The sequence below is a fragment of the Phycodurus eques genome, chromosome 7, assembly GCF_024500275.1.
Source record: "Phycodurus eques isolate BA_2022a chromosome 7, UOR_Pequ_1.1, whole genome shotgun sequence".
Classification (NCBI taxonomy): Eukaryota; Metazoa; Chordata; class Actinopteri; order Syngnathiformes; family Syngnathidae; genus Phycodurus; species Phycodurus eques.
The window spans coordinates 4,810,869-4,828,301 of record NC_084531.1 but is presented as its reverse complement, the minus strand read 5'-3'; the positions used below and the strand labels follow the sequence as shown (position 1 = coordinate 4,828,301).

Here is a 17,433-nt window from a genome sequence, read left to right as displayed (position 1 = left end):
CAAAATCCTCTTGGACCCTCCACATCATGGTCACCCCCACTTCCAGTTCCTTTCCTCAGGTAGGCACTATCGATCAATGCAAACTAAAACGAGCAGAGATTAACAGTTTCTTCCCTCTTGCCATTAAATTGCTAGAGGCTAAGTGACTCTCCGTAGTTGTATGTCTCAAAAGTATTTATTGTCAAAATGGCTGTCTATTGTCATACTAGAGCGGCTCCAAATACAGGAGACAAATTCCTTTTGTGTTCTTGACATACATGGCAAATAAAAAGGATTCTGATAATTCAGTTGGGCTTTGTCTCTAATTAATATTGAACATTCTTATTTCAATAATCATGCAAATAATACAACATTCTGACAAAAAAGGAGTTTGAAGGCACTTGAGTTTTTACAATGCATATAAACTTGTCACAAACCACTTATTTCATGTGGTGTTTATTCTATGGGGAATTTAAGAATGATTATCTGTTGAATTGTTGACTCATTGTACATGAATTAAATTAATGCACCCCTATCACTTTACTAAATTTTGGACTCACTCTTTGCAGTCAGAATGAGTATATAGTGACCATCTGAGCTTATTTTCTTCAACCAGCAATCGAGTTACGTTTCCAATAAGAATCTGCTCAGTGCAGAAGTACAGTGTTAACTTTGGTTTGCACTAATTGATTTGCTTTGCCACAAGGGGGCAGTGCAAACATCCTCATCTATACTTTTTTATATATACGAATGTCATACACATGGATATGTACTGTATATTGTTTTTTCTTTTCTTAATTTAAAATATATTTCCCCCCCCCCCCCCCTCTACAGGAATCTGCAATCTAAAAGGACAGTGTCCTGTGCAGATTGAAAAATTTTAAATTTTATATTGTATAGAGCTGAAGTGAACAGACTCTTGTTAAACTACTGTAAACCCCATGAGGGAAAATGTATTACGGCCTTATGAAACCAATTTTAAACATTTTGGGACATAATTCCAACTGTTTGTTTGGCAAAGGAAAACTTGAGTGTTTTAACAGTTTGTGTTCACTTTCTACATCTACCAGGAGACCTTGTTGAGATAGTGGCTTTAATCATGTTGTGTCTGTATTCTTTTTCAGTTTTCCCAGCTGGCATCCTTCAGCCCACTTTGTACAACCCTGAATTCCCACAGTAAGTGTCTGTCCCGTCTTACATCCCACAGGTATTCTGGCAAGCCTCTCCTTCCCAAAAAGCCCAGCACCCCTGATTTAATCAATTTAACGAGCCACAAAGAGCTCAATTAGTGAACAAGGTGTCGCTAATGGAACAGGTTTCATTGCGAGGTCGCCTCCTTGACTTGGAGTGAAATAATTGGACGGAACTTGACAGAAGAGGGGACTCCTCTTTTGTCAGTGTCTCATCTATTCCTCTCTCTTGTTGCTCATCTTGTGCTTTCAGAAGAGCTCCCATGAATGAGAAGTACAGTATGAACCAGGCCGAGCTAACTTTACATCTAGGTTTAACTCGTGAATACGTTTAAATTAAAACACACAGTTTACTATCCAACCGACTTCCTTGGCGATATGAGATATTTCATAGTTTTACTATCAAACTTGTTTAGTTTATTGTCAATCAATGTTTTATATGCTGTTTTCCAAAGTTTGAGCACAATTAATGAATTAAATACGACTATTGTTTAAATAATTGCATAACATCCAACAACATGATAACCCAATAATAAACTAATCTCTTTGGAGTGAATCAAAATTTAACTTTAATATCACTTCAAGGGTATAATCTTTGATATAACCTATTTGGGTATTTGTGCAGGTGTACTTGATGCAACAAAATTGGTCAAAACTAACCACTGATAGAGGAAGAAGTAGTGCAATTTATCTGTTAAATGTATTGTTAAGTATATTTACAATAAAATCTCTTTGGTGTCACTTAAAAACACTGAAACCTAACGTGTTTTTCTTTTCGGGTATAAAGTCTCTGTCATTTACCTGCGCTCGTCTCTATGCTGCCTTTGTGTTCCATTCATTTAGTTCAAGTACAGACTAAAAATCCATTTGGAACTTCATTGAGCAGTAAGGCATTACAAATTAAAGAAACCCAGAGCAGAGACTGCAGCTGAAATGACATGAAATTAGGACAATTAATTGTCTGTCATGCACTTTGCATCTTCATCAAGCTACAACTTCATTGTCAAACCATTCTGGTATGAATTCCAGTCAAAAAGCTCGTTTTGGTGCACTGTTTGGTTTAGAAAAGTGATCTAAACAAATGCATTGGAGACTATTTGATAGCACAAATACAGAGCATTTCTAATATTAAACCCCTTTGTAATCTGACTGCTGCTCAAAATGATTCTAATGCAAGTGGAACTATTTAAAAATGAGTCCAAATTGCTGCACTCTATTTATATAAATCACACACTCACAAATGAGATCATTAGCGCAAACAGTTTGTGTGCTAAACATTAGCATACACTTTTATGTCTTCATTAGTGGAGATCACCACTAATTCCACTACCTGCTGCCATGCATGCTGATAAATATTAATTAGGTTGTGGATGGACTTGTCCCCCTTTCAGGAGCCCAAAACTCCCACAAGTGCGCGCGCGCACACACACACACACACACACACACACACACACACACACCTCACTATCGCCTCCAGTAATTGAAGCTTCAATCAGCCAGTTAGTTTTAGCGAGGGAGTCCGGCCCATTGCGAGGCAGCGTATCGACTAGCTGTCAGAAAGTCATTTTCAGACGTAGCCATGTGAATAGCCTCGCCTCTGCCCTCGAATTGGACTCGCACCTTTGCATGAGCTGCAGACAGCTGGCTTCCGGTGAGGGTCAGCAGGGGGGCAGGGGTGTGTGTGTGTGTGTGTGTGTGTGTGTGTGTGTATATGTGAGGTGTTGAATTTCTCTGGGAGAATGACATTCCCAGCTCTCATCTTACATCTTTGTAAAACAGACAACACAATGTTCAGCACTATATTGCATAAAAACGTATGACTTTGCCCAGTCCATTAGCGTGTGTACCTGCATGAGTGGGCTCAGTCCGCAGTCCCATTAAATGGCAGACAAGCGTGTGCTAGGGTTTGCCTCCACCCAGAAATACAGTTAAATCGATGGATTTCTACTGGGTGGAATCTATGAAAAGTTATACAGAATAATAACTTGGTGGAATGGAATACAAGTAACCTAAATTATTTGCAACTAAATACAGTACTGTCTTATTCATTTTCAGGCTATCAGTTCCAACACACCTCCTCTCCCTAAAATATTAAAAATAATGCTGCCTTCCAAGTTGTTTTTCTGATCCAGATTTAAATATTTGGACGGTCTTTTGTAACAATTTTGTCTTTACTCCTGCTTAGGTCTTTGAACTATGGGGGAATAGGAGCAATCATTGGCCACGAACTAACCCATGGATATGATGACTGGGGTAAGAATACTTCGACACATGCAATATCCCTGGTTTATCTGTACCAAACATTAACCGAAAACATTTACAGTATATTATGTTAAAATAACACAATGCTATCTTTACCATACACAGTCAAACCTGAGCTCTTATCTGTACAGAAATGTCCATTTAATGTTTGAATAATGTTGCATGAATATCCTCATTCTTGCATGCCTTTTCAACAATGATCCCCATACCAAGGGGGACAGTATGATCGGCACGGCAACCTCCAACAGTGGTGGACTGAGGACAGTTACAGAAAGTTCCAGAAGAAGGCTGAATGTATTGTTAAACTCTACGATAATTTCACAGTTTACAATCAGAGGGTGAGTCTCTACTTCCTTGTCCTGTAGGTTTTCAAATGCATGTTCACTTGGCAGAGAAAATTCTACACACCATTCAGCCACATTTTGTCTTTTACATACAATCGAGGTCTTTTGGTAAAAGTCCACTCAAAGTTAGGACAAAATGAAAATGAAACAAAAACATGGATACTAGTTAAATCAAACCTCCTATCCCAAGTTGAACATTCCCATGTCCAAGACACAGTTGAAGACATGGGCATGACTGCTCATGCACAAGCACTGGTACCCGAAACTTTACTTGTTGTATAATCATTGTGAATGTTTGCAAAATTAAATAGAACAACCTGAAACTAGTGAGGAAAGTTGCAGTAAAAGTGTTGCGTCATAATGTGATGACACATTAACATGGAGCCACGATTTAAGTGCGGGCCTGGTCGAGCAGTAAAAGTCAGGTGTTATTACATCATATACTGTATGTATGCTTTTCATCAGATACTTGAAAGTTTGAAAATTCGATTTTAAATTTACTTTAAAATGCTAATTAATAGATAATGAATATCATTGTCCATGAGGCCCCACTCTCTCCAAGTCCTATTACTGTCTTTCCCAATTTTTTACTCATCTGTCTTCAAACTAAGTGCTTTTTATTTCTACTCCACTTTATCTTCCACGGGGGGGGGAAACTAACATTATAATTGCCCAATGAGAGGAATGTATCATTTGCCAGGTAAAATCAAAGTTAACACGCAATGGGTGGCTTATATCTGACGATGTAGACTTTCTTTTTTTTTTTATGTCAAGGAAAGTATCAAAATGTGCAAATACAGTAGAACAGTTTGTACACAATTCAGAGGGTGTCAAACTCATTTTTGTCGCAGGCCACATTGTAGTTATGATTTCCCTCAGAGGGCCGCTACAACTGTGGTTAATCGCTCATATGATTGCATATACACAACAAATAGATGAATAACCAATTCTGAAATCAGACGTCAAGGATACTAGGGTGTTCACTTACTGTAAAAACAAAATAAGGGGGATTGGTAACAAAAAATGCTTGCAGTAATTTAACATTATTACAGTTTAAATTAAATTTTGGTACAGATTTTAGCGAGAATCACAGGAATTGAGGCACATGATTTGCTTTCGCGGGCCACATAGAATGATGTGGCGGGCCGGATCTGGCCTTGAGTTTGACATCTGTGGTATAGAGTATAATGTAAAGAAAATAATGCATTGTCACAGGTTATACCTGATGGCATCATAAAACATTTTACTGCCCAGGCAATGAAGGAATATTTAAATGTTCTTGGGAAAATCAACATTCAATCGTTATTTAAAAAAATATTATTAGTGGGATTACAGACTCTCGCCAAACCATCTGAACCCCTGTGTTGATAGATTGTTTCAGACCGCAAGCAATTTGACACAGAATCAACAGTGGCTCTGCATGTTGCAGCCAAGTAGTGCACACCATTTTGCCTAATTTTCTTCAAAGATACAATTAATTTGGCTTCAAACTAGTGACATCACAACAGTTCCTGTGAGGACTAGAGCAGTCCTCTTTTGTAGAGGAAAGTCGACCACCCTAAACTATGGCAGGGAGCGCCTAGTATCACCATGGCAAACTGAGTAGGTACTGTCAGATTTGTGCAGGTTGGAGGCAAGAAGGTGGTGGACCCAAGTGCAGGAATTACAAAAAAAAAAATATTTACAAAAAAACAGGCAACCAAGGTACATGGAACAATCTAACTAAACAACATACCAAAATCAATAATCAAAGTTACAAAGACACACTACGAAACAAAGCACTCACCAGAGCAGGAAATATGACAAAACTAGATATGTGACATATAGCAACAGACTACAAATGACAATGGTCCGACCAGGACCGAAAGAAACCAGGAAACTAAATACAAGCAAACTGACGAGACAACGAGGAACACCTGGATATGACACAAGTGGCTGGAAGGAGATGATAGGTTGACGCAAGGTAGCAGGCTGATGAGAACAGGTGGAGACCATAACGATCTGAGCATAAGGCATGAACATGTGACCGGAAAACTAGAACGCATGAGACAAACTAAATCTAATCAAAACAAAAACACGGATCATGACAGGTACAGTCGGTGTTGCCACAGTTACCTTGAAAAAGTAACTTAGTTACTTTACTGATTACTGGAGCTTAAAAGTAACTTAGTATACAGTAAGTTCCTAAACGTAAACAAGCACACCATCCTCAGTACACTGCCGACTGTGGTCCATGAAAGCAACTGTGTGAGTGTGCGGGCCTTTGTGTGTTCGTGTACGTAAACGTGAAAGTGAGTGACACACACACACCATTGCTCCCACCACAGTAATTTTGATGCGAAGAGCGAGAAAACTTTTTTTCTTGCTACATGATGTCAGCCATGCAGCGCGTTCAATCACCCCTTCGACCAAGTTGAGAGTTCTCACTTTTCATTGTAAATATTATTTAAGCTAAGTATTGTAAGTCCTTCGGCGAGTCAGTCATTACCCTCCATGACCGATTTATGACCCTGCACATCGGTGAGAAAGAAGCACAGTTGTGCGCTTTTCTGGCTGCACACATTCTCCATGCATTTACGCACCCTCATGCCAGGTACGCACTCTGGTTAGAGCAACACTAAAATGTTGTTCTTCCCTGTTCAATCTGGCACTACGCGCATGCTGCGAGCATTCTCCTGTGGACTTGAGCATTTTTCCTATTCCACACTCCAGAGGTCTGGTGCCCCATGAAGGTGAAATATCAATAACGTTTTGATTTAGTGAACGGCCCGGCAACGGAACCGCGACGGCTGACGGTGCAGAACACACCTGGCCCAGATCGCTCACCTACGCTCATCAACTGCCCAATGGCCGTAATGTCCCTCTGACATTATGCCGACAGCCGAACGTTACTCGACATATTTCTCATATTTACTGGTGAAAATTATCGGTGCCAACTGACGATGTTGCTTTTTTTGAGGGGAGTAATGTGCAGGGCTTCCACAATGACAAAACCCATCAGTCATCCTAATGGTGCAATGGTGAGTTAGATATTGCATCATTTGTTTTTTATTTGCTTCTATGTCAGTCGCCTAATCTGTGACTCGCCTGGTCTGTGGCGCAAGGAAGGTTGGGCACAGCCGATCTATAGACTGGCAGGCACACCTCCTTTTTTATTGATTGACCTCCAATCATGCATTCAGTGTTAAGTGCAGTATTCTGATTAAATTACTTTTAATCAGATTTATTTCATCTATCCATTCATTTTCTGTACCGCTTTATCCTCACAAGGGTCGCGGGCGTGCTGGAGCCTATCCCATCTATCTTCGGGCGAGAGGTGGGGTACACCCTGAACTGGTCGCCAGCCAAACGCAGGACACATAGAAGCAAACAACCATTCGTGCACACATTCACACCTACGGGCAATTTGGAGTCTTCAATCAACCGACCACGCATGTTTTGGGGATGTGGGAGGAAACCAGCGTGCCCGAAGAAAACCCACGCAGGCACGGGGAGAACATGCAAACACCACGCAGGCGGGGCCGGGATTTGAACCCCGGTCATCAGAAATGTGAGGCAGATGTGCTAACCAGTCGCCCACCGTTCCACCAGATTTATTTCATACAGAAGAAAAAACACACATCTAACACACATACAAGGTGTAGTGTGTTAGACGTCCCACTGGCGACGACACATCCGCTACGTAAGATATTTTCATATTGAAAGTGTGCTATGTTTTTCTAATTGATTTCTAGGATATTCACAAGTTTCAGGAAAACCCAATGCTCCATGATTTACAACCAACGTCAGATGTGTCACGTCTCTTTGGTGGTTGCATACAAATTCCAAGGTTAAGCATGGTGATGTGTCGGGACTCGGAAGTCTGGACGGGAGAATGTGCGTAGATGAAAGGTGCACACGCCAGGTGCAAGTCTTTTTTACGACTTACACGTGAACGGAGGAATATGGCCCTGTGTGAATGAGCAGTTCACTCCCTTTTCATTACCATTGTATGCACTAGACATCATTGGGAACAAAACATTTTATTGCAGCCCTTTTAAGTATTTTGAGTTAAGATTTTAGAATGCAATATGAATGTGTTTTCCGTATCTAGGTTAATGGTCGCTTGACACTGGGAGAGAACATAGCAGACATGGGAGGACTCAAGCTGTCATACTATGTGAGTACAGCCTCAGAATCTGATCATATAAACTGCAGAATAACTGAGAATATGCATTAATATCATTTTTACAGGTCATAAAATGCAGAATAATTGAGGATTATTCTGGTTATGAAATCTGATTCGAGTCTTGGGTTTGAGTTTTTTAAGATTTTAAATTGGGCCCTATCACTCTAAGTATGGAAATGACTGGGGTTGTGTTAAATTTAAAGCATGTCAGAAAATAGGCAAAAATCTTCATCAGTCCAAGGGGATGTCCATGATTGTTTTGATTCATTTAAAACTCAAAGACAGTTTGTTTGCTTTCATGGAGGTTATTCACATTTGAGAAGCTGAGTTTTTAGACTTTTATAAGTATTATTTTAAAAAATGGTTCAAAACCATTTCATTTACTTTCCATCCCATTGCAACATGCTGCCAATTTTTTTGTCTGAGTTTGTTGTCACATTTCTGTCGGGCCAATTATATACTACTCGTGCACTCAATGTAGTAGTCTCGCCACGCTGCACTATTTGCATATCTGTTGTTGACCAATACTGGCCACTCATAGAGTAGCATCTGCCCCATTTGCACACTGACTGAGGAGTATGTGCAACATTTGCACAATCAACATTGTCCCAGATTATCGCACCACTCGTCACTTTAAACCGCATACGCTCCTTGAATCTCGGCGCCCTTTGCACAATGGTCATTGCACCGGACTATTGCAAATTAGTCATTCGAACTGCTCTCAGTGCTAGAGGACTCTGCATCTTTTTGCACAATTGTCAAAAAAAATTGTACCGGCATTACCAGATAATTAGCAACCCTTTATTGCTCAGTGACTGTTTTTCTCAATGTCTTTATGTCTCAAAAGTGTTCTCTGTCAATTGACTGTCTGTTGTCGTACTAGAGTGGCTCCAACTACCGGAGACAAATTCCTTGTGTGTTTTTTGGACATACTTGGTAAATAAAGATGATTCTGATTCTGAATAGGTTTACTCAAATTTTGTGTTCAGTGTAGCCATTTGACATTTAATTATCTGGCTAGTGGCTTCTTATGCTTTACTGTAATTGTGTTTTACCTCAACCAGAGTTTGACAGTTTTGTTTTTTAGTTCTTTAGCCACTACAGAGAAGAGCAGTTGAATGCGAGACGATGATGATTTGTTTATAAAAGCTGGCTTACTCTTGAACAATTTGTCCCCCTGAGTTCGGAAATGATGGCTACGCCCCTGATAATCACTCCACACCGAGATGACAGGATCAGCTAGGCTGGACGAAGTGCCAGAGTGAAAGAACCACCCTGTCAGGTCAAAGCACTATCATGTCAAAGGCAAAAGGAACACAAAGCTACAGTATAAGCACAGCGATCTAAGAGATCACACCCCAGATAATGTTGCACTTGGCGGTTCTCCCCATATCAGAAACTGGCCTTGGTGGAGTCGATACATTCTAACCAGATAGTCGTGCTAGCCTTGACACACAGCTTGAGCTCGGGTACCAGTCCTCCTGAAAGCAGATGGACTCTCTTTCATGCTGGAGTAGCCAAGAGTGAGAGGCACTGAGCAGATGTGGGCATACTTATTGACACCCGGCTCGGTGCCTGTATGAGGGTAGCCTCCCGCTGCCTTCTATTATATATATCTAATATATAGGTCCTTGTGTCCCTCATTGCGTGAGAAGGAGGAACGACCTCTCAGACCAGTACCCGAGGTTCTGTTATTGGATTTCTTCCTTTGTCAGGGATTGTTCATAACGAATGCCATGTTCAAACACACGGGCACTTGGTACTAGGACACCCTAAGCTGCAGTTCGATGATTGACTTTGTGGCAGTGTCATCAGACTTGAGGGTACATGTCTTGGTCAGGTGGGTGAAGAGAAGGGCTGAGCTTTCACCCGATGACCAATTTGTGTGTGTTGTCTCCGATGACTGCCGGTCCAACCTGATGGACCCAAACATACACACATTCACGGGTGAGGGAAGAAGGGAACGGGAGATCGACAGGCAGTTTGTTGCAGTGATGCAAACTTTGTATTGGTCTGTCGTGGTAAAAAAAAAAAAGGAGCTGACCCGAAAGACAAATCTCATGATTTACAGAGCGAGCTACGTTCCTACCCTCACCTATGGTCACGAGCTGTGGGTTGTGACCGAAAGAACAAGATCACGGATACAAGCGCCCGAAATTGGTTTCCTCCACAGGGTTTCCAGGCTTACCCTTAGAGATAGGGTGAGACGCTCTGTCATCCAGGAGGGGCTTAGAGTGGAGTTGCTGTCTCTCTGCATCAGAATGCTCAGGTAGCTGGTTAGGATGCCCCTGAACGCCTCCCTAGTGAGGTTTTGCAGGCATGTCTCACTGGGCGGAAGCCCCAGGGTTGACCCAGGACACGCTGGAAAGACTATGTCTCCCGGCTGAGCCTGAGAACACCTCAGGATACCCCCCCCCCCCCGCCCCCCCTCCAGATGAGCTGCACGAAGTGGCTGGGGAAAAGGAGTCTGGGCGTCCCTGCTTACGCTGCTTCACCAACAACCGGACCCCAAAATGAGGAATTATATGGATGGATGGATGGATGGATGGATGGATGGATGGATGGATGGAGATTTTTCCGATGTAAAATATGTGCCTTAGTACTAATGAACATTGGAAAAAAATGAATTACATGACTGGTGACAGGTGAGTAGCAGACAGCGACTACCAGATGATTGGGTAGCCCAATGTCTTACGAAAGTATTGCAATTTATTGCTAATTCAAAGTTCATAGATATATATATATATATATATATATATATATATATATATATATATATAATTATTATTTTTGATTATTCTACTATTTCATAATCTACTTTGTACCGTGATCATTTTCAGGTGGCTTTTGTACTAGTTACAGAAAAGCCATCTATCTGATGAAGAGGTGCCATTTGGAAACACAAAACGCTCAATGTGCCTATGTGATTTACCACAAGTACGAATTCTGAATGTTCTTTTGGAGAGACAGACTTGTTCAGTAGATGTCCAGAAAAACAAACTTACTGTCATTATTGATTGAAAATGCCCAACTACAGTATACAGTTCCATTCACCTATCCATTTGGTCTATGCCACTTGTTGGGTCACGGGTGAGCCTATTGGGGTACTCCTTGGACTGGGCACCAGCCAATCGCAGGGCATACAGTGTAGACAAACAACCACTGACACTCACACCTATTGACAATTTAGATTATTCAATTTTCTGTAAATGTCTGTCTTATTTTTAATCATATTCCCTGTCACACTCACTCTGTCTAGGCATATCAGAAGTGGGTGAGAGAACATGGCCCAGAGAGGCCCCTACCAGGGCTCAAATATACACATGAACAACTGTTCTTCATTGCCTTCGCACAGGTACCAAGGCCTAACATTAATTGTCATGAACCAAAGATGCATCATTTGTTTTAAATTTAGGCATCAAGTTCCCGTTTGTATACTTGCAGTTGTAGTGCAACCTATTTAATTATTCCCTTTCTTTATTTCAGAACTGGTGTATGAAAAGAAGATCTCAGTCAATCTACTTGCAGTTGTTAACGGATAAACATGCACCAGAACACTACAGGTAAATTGAACACACTAAATACACACATGTGGGGGAACAACTGCATAACATCAGATCATGTTGCATTTGTGTACATAGCTTTCCCAATGTACTAATATATTATGCATTTCTCATCTTTCAGAGTGATTGGCAGCGTTTCCCAATTCAATGAGTTTTCCCGCGTTTTCGATTGTCCGAAGGGTACCCCCATGAACCCTGTTGACAAATGTTCTGTATGGTGACGTCATTGGAAATGCTTCTGATGGCCGTAATTTGAAGACCCCAATACATATTCACACGTTACCACTAACTCATCACAAGCAATCTGACCGCATTCATTCTACTTGAGGATAAAAGTTAATCTTCAATGCAAACGTAACGAATTAGTGATGCTCGTACTGTCATCAGCAGAAGAAAGCATTGTCTACTAACCAAGCTAGTCTCATCACTCATGCACATTACACATCATTTATATATATTTTTATATATCTATATTTTTTTTCAAATCATCTATTTTTGTATTACAGAAAATATGAGGTCCATTGTGTATTTCATACAAAAGCTGGTTTGTTTTTTTTACTTTTTATTTTTAACTTTCAAACTTTTTGACTAGTTTATCCTCTTATGCATCAACTAGAACATTCTCAGCATAGTACAGGAGGTAGAAGGGCGATTTCAGTGCAGACTGGAGCAGATTTCTTAACTGCAATGACAGCATTGTTTTGCGTCGCTAAATGTTGTCTCTCTCTTAGTTCCATACTGTATTCACGCTGGTTGTTGCTCTTGTGGTTTAGAGGGCAAAGCTAACCGTCATGACTGTTGTATCGTTTGCCTGCATTGTTCTCTTGTTACAGTATTTGTACCTTTTCAAGCGCAGTCAAGTGGGTTTTTTTTGTACAAGGTGGATTCATTATTGACGTTTCTTCTCAGGAAATGTAGCATAAAGTCAGTATAACGTTCACCTCATCAGCAAATTAAGGAGCTGGCATTGGTAAATAAAAGGTTCCTGAGTGGCCTTTTAAATTGGACATTCTAGACAAACTGATTTAATTATATGAGCCTCAGTAACCAAGAGAGAGGCAGTGCATTCGATCACTTTATGGTCAAATCAGAACATAACAAAATACAGCACTGTATATGCAGTGTGCACTAAAACAATTTTCCCGTGGTTGACTAATGTATTTGTACAGTGTTGTTTTCAAGAAAATGCTTTTGAATACCAAATGTGAGTCAGCTGTTATTGTTGTATGGTTGATTTGACAAAGAGCATGTTCAGTCTCTTTGACACTTAACACCACCAAGCTCAAACAGACATACGTGGATCACTCATCCAAAACATGACTGCAACTGCTAGTTCACGTGATTGCTATCGCTTCCTCTCTATGGTTGCTGTTCAGTGTTTGAATAAATACATACAAATTCCTGTGTCGTGTTGTGTGTGGTTTTGGGTCATTATCAGTGTGTTATCAGTGTGTGTGCTCACAGGCTTGATCCTATCTCTATCGTATAGCTGATGGTGGACTTCTCTTTATCAGGTACAACTGGATTGACACGGTGAATCTCCTGGAATATATGCATGTATATTCATGAGCTCAAATCTCATATGGGTTTTGACTGAATGATAGTGGTGGTAGTACGAGGAGGAGGAGGAGCAGCAGCAGCAGCAGCAGCAGCGGTAGTAATTCAGGTGCTCACAAAATGTTTCAAAACACCAAAATAAAAACATACATTTTGTTTGGTGGTGTGCCGTGACTGCAATTGGCTGGCAAGCAGTTCAGGGTGTACCCCGCCTCTCGCCCAAAGATGGCAGGGATAGGCTCCAACAGGCCCGCAACCCTAGTGAGGATAAGCGGCACGGAAAATGGATGGATGGATTGAATGTGTGCCGTGACATTTTGTAAAATGTGTATGCCTCTGCTCAGAAAAGTTTGGGAAACACTGGCTTACAGTAGAAGATGAACAGAGAAGTTTTGATTTGCCAACAATGGTTCATCCTGGAAGCCCACGGTGAGAGGCGCCGAGCAGGTGTGGGTATACTTATTGCCCCCCGTCTCAGCGCCTGTACGTTGGGGTTCACCCCAGTGGATGAGAGGGTAGCATCCCTCCACCTTCGGTGGGAGGACGGGTCCTGACTGTTGTTTATGCTTATGCACCAAACAGCAGTTCAGAGTACCCACCCTTTTTAGAGTCCTTAGGGGGGGTGTTGGAGAGCGCTCCCGCTGCGGAAGCCATCGTTCTGCTTCAATGCTCACATGGGCAATGACAGTGAGACCCCGGGGACGACCCAGGACACGCTGGAGAGACTATGTCTCCCAGTTGGCCTCGGAGCACCTCGGGATACCCCCGGAAGAGCTGGATGAGGTGGCTGGGGAGAGGGAAGTCTGGGCATCCTTGCTAAAGCAAAACCCCCGCGACCCGACCTCAGATAAGCAGTAGAAAATGGATGGATGGATGGATGGTCCATTAAGTATTACTCGAAAAAATGAAGACAGTTATTACAATAAGAATCATCTTTTTTTGCCAAGTATGTCAAAAACACACAAGGAATTTGTCTCTGGTAGTTGGAGCCGCTCCAGTACAAAAGACAGCCATTTGACAGAAAGTACGTCTGAGACATAAAAACACAGCACGGAAACTCACTGAGCAATGAAAGGTTATCGGTAATGTAGTAATGCTGATACTTTTTTTTTTTTTACTATATTGCACAAATGATGCAAAGTCCCCTAGCAATTTAGAGCAGTTTCAAATAACGGATAGAGCAATAATCTGGAACAGTATCAATTGTGCAAATGGCGCAGGTACTTCACAAGCACATGAGAGGCCAGTATTGGTCAACAACAGATATGCAAGTAGTGCAGGGTGGCGAGATTTACGACAGTGAGTGCACAAGTAATGTATAATTGGCCCGACAGAGATGTGACAACAATCTCAAGACAAAATTGGCAGCATGTTACAATGGAATTGTAAGTTAACTGTTTAAGAAGTTAATGGCAATAGGGAAGAAACTGTTGGAATGTCAACTAGTTTTAGTTTGCATTGTTCTACCTGAGGGAAGGAACTGGAAGAGGTGGTGACCAGGATGTAGAGGGTCCAAGAGGATTTTGCATGCACATCTTAGTTCTGGCAGTGTGCAAGTTCTCAAGGTTGGGTAGTGGGGTACCGACAATTTTTTTAGCAGTTTTGATTGTCTGTTGCAGTCGGAGTTTGTCCTTTTTTGTGGCAGCACCAAACCGGACTGTGATGGATGAACACAGGACTGATTCAATAACAGCTGTGTTGAACTGCCTCAACAGCTCCTGTGGCAGGCCGTGCCACAGGAGCTGGGCCAAAGAACATATTCACCCCAATTTAAGCAGTGTCCCTCAACGCGTCTCGCACACTCACGCAGCTGCAAAATGCCTGCCTAATGTCAACTCGTGGTGAGGGTGGTACTACATACAGTGGGTACGGAAAGTATTCAGACCCCCTTAAATGTTTCACTCTTTGTTATATCGCAGCCATTTGCTAAAATCAAGTTTATTATTTTCCTCATTAATGTACACACAGCAACCCATATTAATAGAAAAAAATGGGATTGTTGAAATATCTGCAGATTAAAAAAGAAAAACTGAAATATCACACAGCCCTAAGTATTCAGACCCTTTGCTCAGTATTTAGTAGAAGCACCCTTTTGAGCTAATAAAGCCATGAGTATTTTTAGGAATGATGCAGTTTTTCACACCTGGATTTGGGGAACTTCTGCCATTCCTCCTTGCAGATCCTCTCCAGTTCTGTCAGGTTGGATAGTGAATGTTGGTGGACAGCCATTTTCAGGTCTCTCCAGAGATGCTCAATTGGGTTTTCGTCAGAGCTCTGGCTGGGCCATTCAACAACAGTCACGGAGTTGTTCAGAAGCCACTCCTTCGTTATTTTAGCTGTGTGCTTAGGGTCATTGTCTTGTTGGAAGGTGAGCCTTCGGCGCAGTCTGAGGTTCTGAGCACTCTGGAGAAGGTTTTCGTCCAGGATATCCCTGTACTTGGCTGCATTCATCTTTCCTTCGATTGCAATCATTCGTCCTGTCCCTGCAGCTGGAAAACACCTCTACAGCATGATGCTGCCACCACCATGCTTCACTGTTGGGACTGTATTGGACAGGTGATGTGCAGTGCCTGGTTTTCTCCACACATATAGCTTAGAATTAAGGCCAAAAAGTTCTATCTTGGTCTCATCAGACCAGAGAATCTTATTTTTCACCATCTTGGAGTCCTTCAGGTGTTTTTTTAGCAAACTCCATGTGGGCTTTCATGTGTCTTGCACTGAGGAGAGGCTTCCGTCAGGACACTCTGCCATAAAGCCCCGACTTGTGGAGGGCTGCAGTGATGGTTGACTTTCTAAAACTTTCTCCCACCTCCCGACTGCATCTCTGGAGCTTACCCACAGCAATCTTTGTGTTCTTCTTTACCTCTCTCATCAAGGCTCTTCTCCCCCGATTGCTCAGTTTGGCCGGAGGCCAGCTCTAGGAAGGGTTCTGGTCGTCCCAAACGTCTTCCATTTAAGGATTATGGAGGCCACTGTGCTCTTAGGAACCTTAAGTGCAGCAGAATTTGTTTTTATATAACCTTGTTCAGCTCTGTGCCTGGGCACAATTCTGTCTCTGAGCTCTTCAGGCAGTTCCTTTTGACCTCATGATTCTCATTTGCTCTGACATGCACTGTGAACTATAAGGTCTTATATAGACAGGTGTGTGGCTTTCCTAATCAAGTCCAATCAATATAATCAACACAGCTGGACTACAATGAAGGTGTAGAACCATCTCAAGGATGATCATAAGAAATGGACAGCACCCGAGTTAAATATGACTCTCACAGCAAAGGGTCTGAATACTTATGGCTGTTTGATATTTCATTTTTTCTTTTTTAATAAATCTGCAAAAACTTCTATAATTCAGTTTTTTTTCTGTCAATATGGGGTGCTGTGTGTACTTTAATGAGGAAACAAATGAACTTAAATGAGTTAGCAAATGGCTGCAATATAACAACGAGTGAAACATTTTAGGTGGTCTGAATACTTTCCGTACCCACTGTATTTTGGTATCGATCTGATACCAAGTAAATACATGGCCAGTATCGCTGATACTGATACCAATGCCAATACTTTTCAATAAATCACTAATTCAGTGCCGTTGACGAATTAACTCATCAAATAGAATCAATACATTCCCGACCGTTAAAATTTGTTATCTTCAAATATGTTTTTTTCACGGCATTGGCCGGAGAAGAGTCTGATGTAACTCCACTGTAATTTTCAAGTTGGGTTTCATTTGTTTTCTACTGAAAATCGCCAGCCGAGGGCAGTGATGTACCGTTTTAGTTTGGACAAACAGCCCTCTCAGTCTTGATTGTATGCATGCGCACACGGGTGCATTTGTACTGGCTGGAAGTTGGACGAGCTGAAGCATTTTTCACACTCGAAGAGATAAGGTATACATATATACACTGTAGTATTCGCAGAGTATGTATTGCAGTACTTAGCACAATTGTGTGTCTCAGAAATGTGTATAACTGAGATCTTGTATAACAATGACCATGTCAACATCATGTAGGCCTTGAAAGATCGGTCAAAATCCTCAAAAATGTATGATACTCAGGGGTTGTCTTTTCTGAAAATGGCTGGCACTGAGTGAGTTAAGGTAGCTGCATCATCAAATTGCTAAATCTCAATTAATTGTCATGACCTTTAAGTGTTTTTGTGGTGTTTCCTTTATGATTAAATAGATAAAACCCAGGACTGTCAGGGCAAAGTTTATTAGTAAAGAGAAAGAATAGAACAGGAATAACATTTTTCCCCATACATTGTGAGGTCTGGATTTTTTTCATAAATAACCAAAGTGCACAAAGGGATCACCTGAAAATAAATTAAAATAACCCCACCCCCAGGTACTATCCAGAAACTAAAACATTGAAATAAAA

General features: G+C 41.4%; 1 protein-coding gene across 4 annotated transcripts in view; it reads left to right on the top strand.

Annotated features, from left to right (window-relative positions):
* LOC133405228 (endothelin-converting enzyme-like 1) overlaps nucleotides 1-12,902 on the top strand; it is a 57,422-nt gene extending 44,520 nt beyond the window's left edge. For 3 of the 4 annotated variants that reach the window (XM_061682025.1, XM_061682024.1, XM_061682026.1), the window contains exons 12-18: nucleotides 1,104-1,155; nucleotides 3,355-3,422; nucleotides 3,645-3,769; nucleotides 7,869-7,934; nucleotides 11,203-11,298; nucleotides 11,430-11,506; nucleotides 11,628-12,902. In XM_061682025.1, coding sequence (XP_061538009.1) covers nucleotides 1,104-1,155; nucleotides 3,355-3,422; nucleotides 3,645-3,769; nucleotides 7,869-7,934; nucleotides 11,203-11,298; nucleotides 11,430-11,506; nucleotides 11,628-11,727 — 584 coding nt within the window. In that variant the 3' untranslated portion in view covers nucleotides 11,728-12,902. Of the gene's footprint in view, nucleotides 1-1,103; nucleotides 1,156-3,354; nucleotides 3,423-3,644; nucleotides 3,770-7,045; nucleotides 7,935-11,202; nucleotides 11,299-11,429; nucleotides 11,507-11,627 lie in introns of those variants that run through there. The other variant, XR_009768922.1, reaches the window with a different exon arrangement.
* The last annotated feature ends 4,531 nt before the right edge of the window (nucleotides 12,903-17,433 follow it).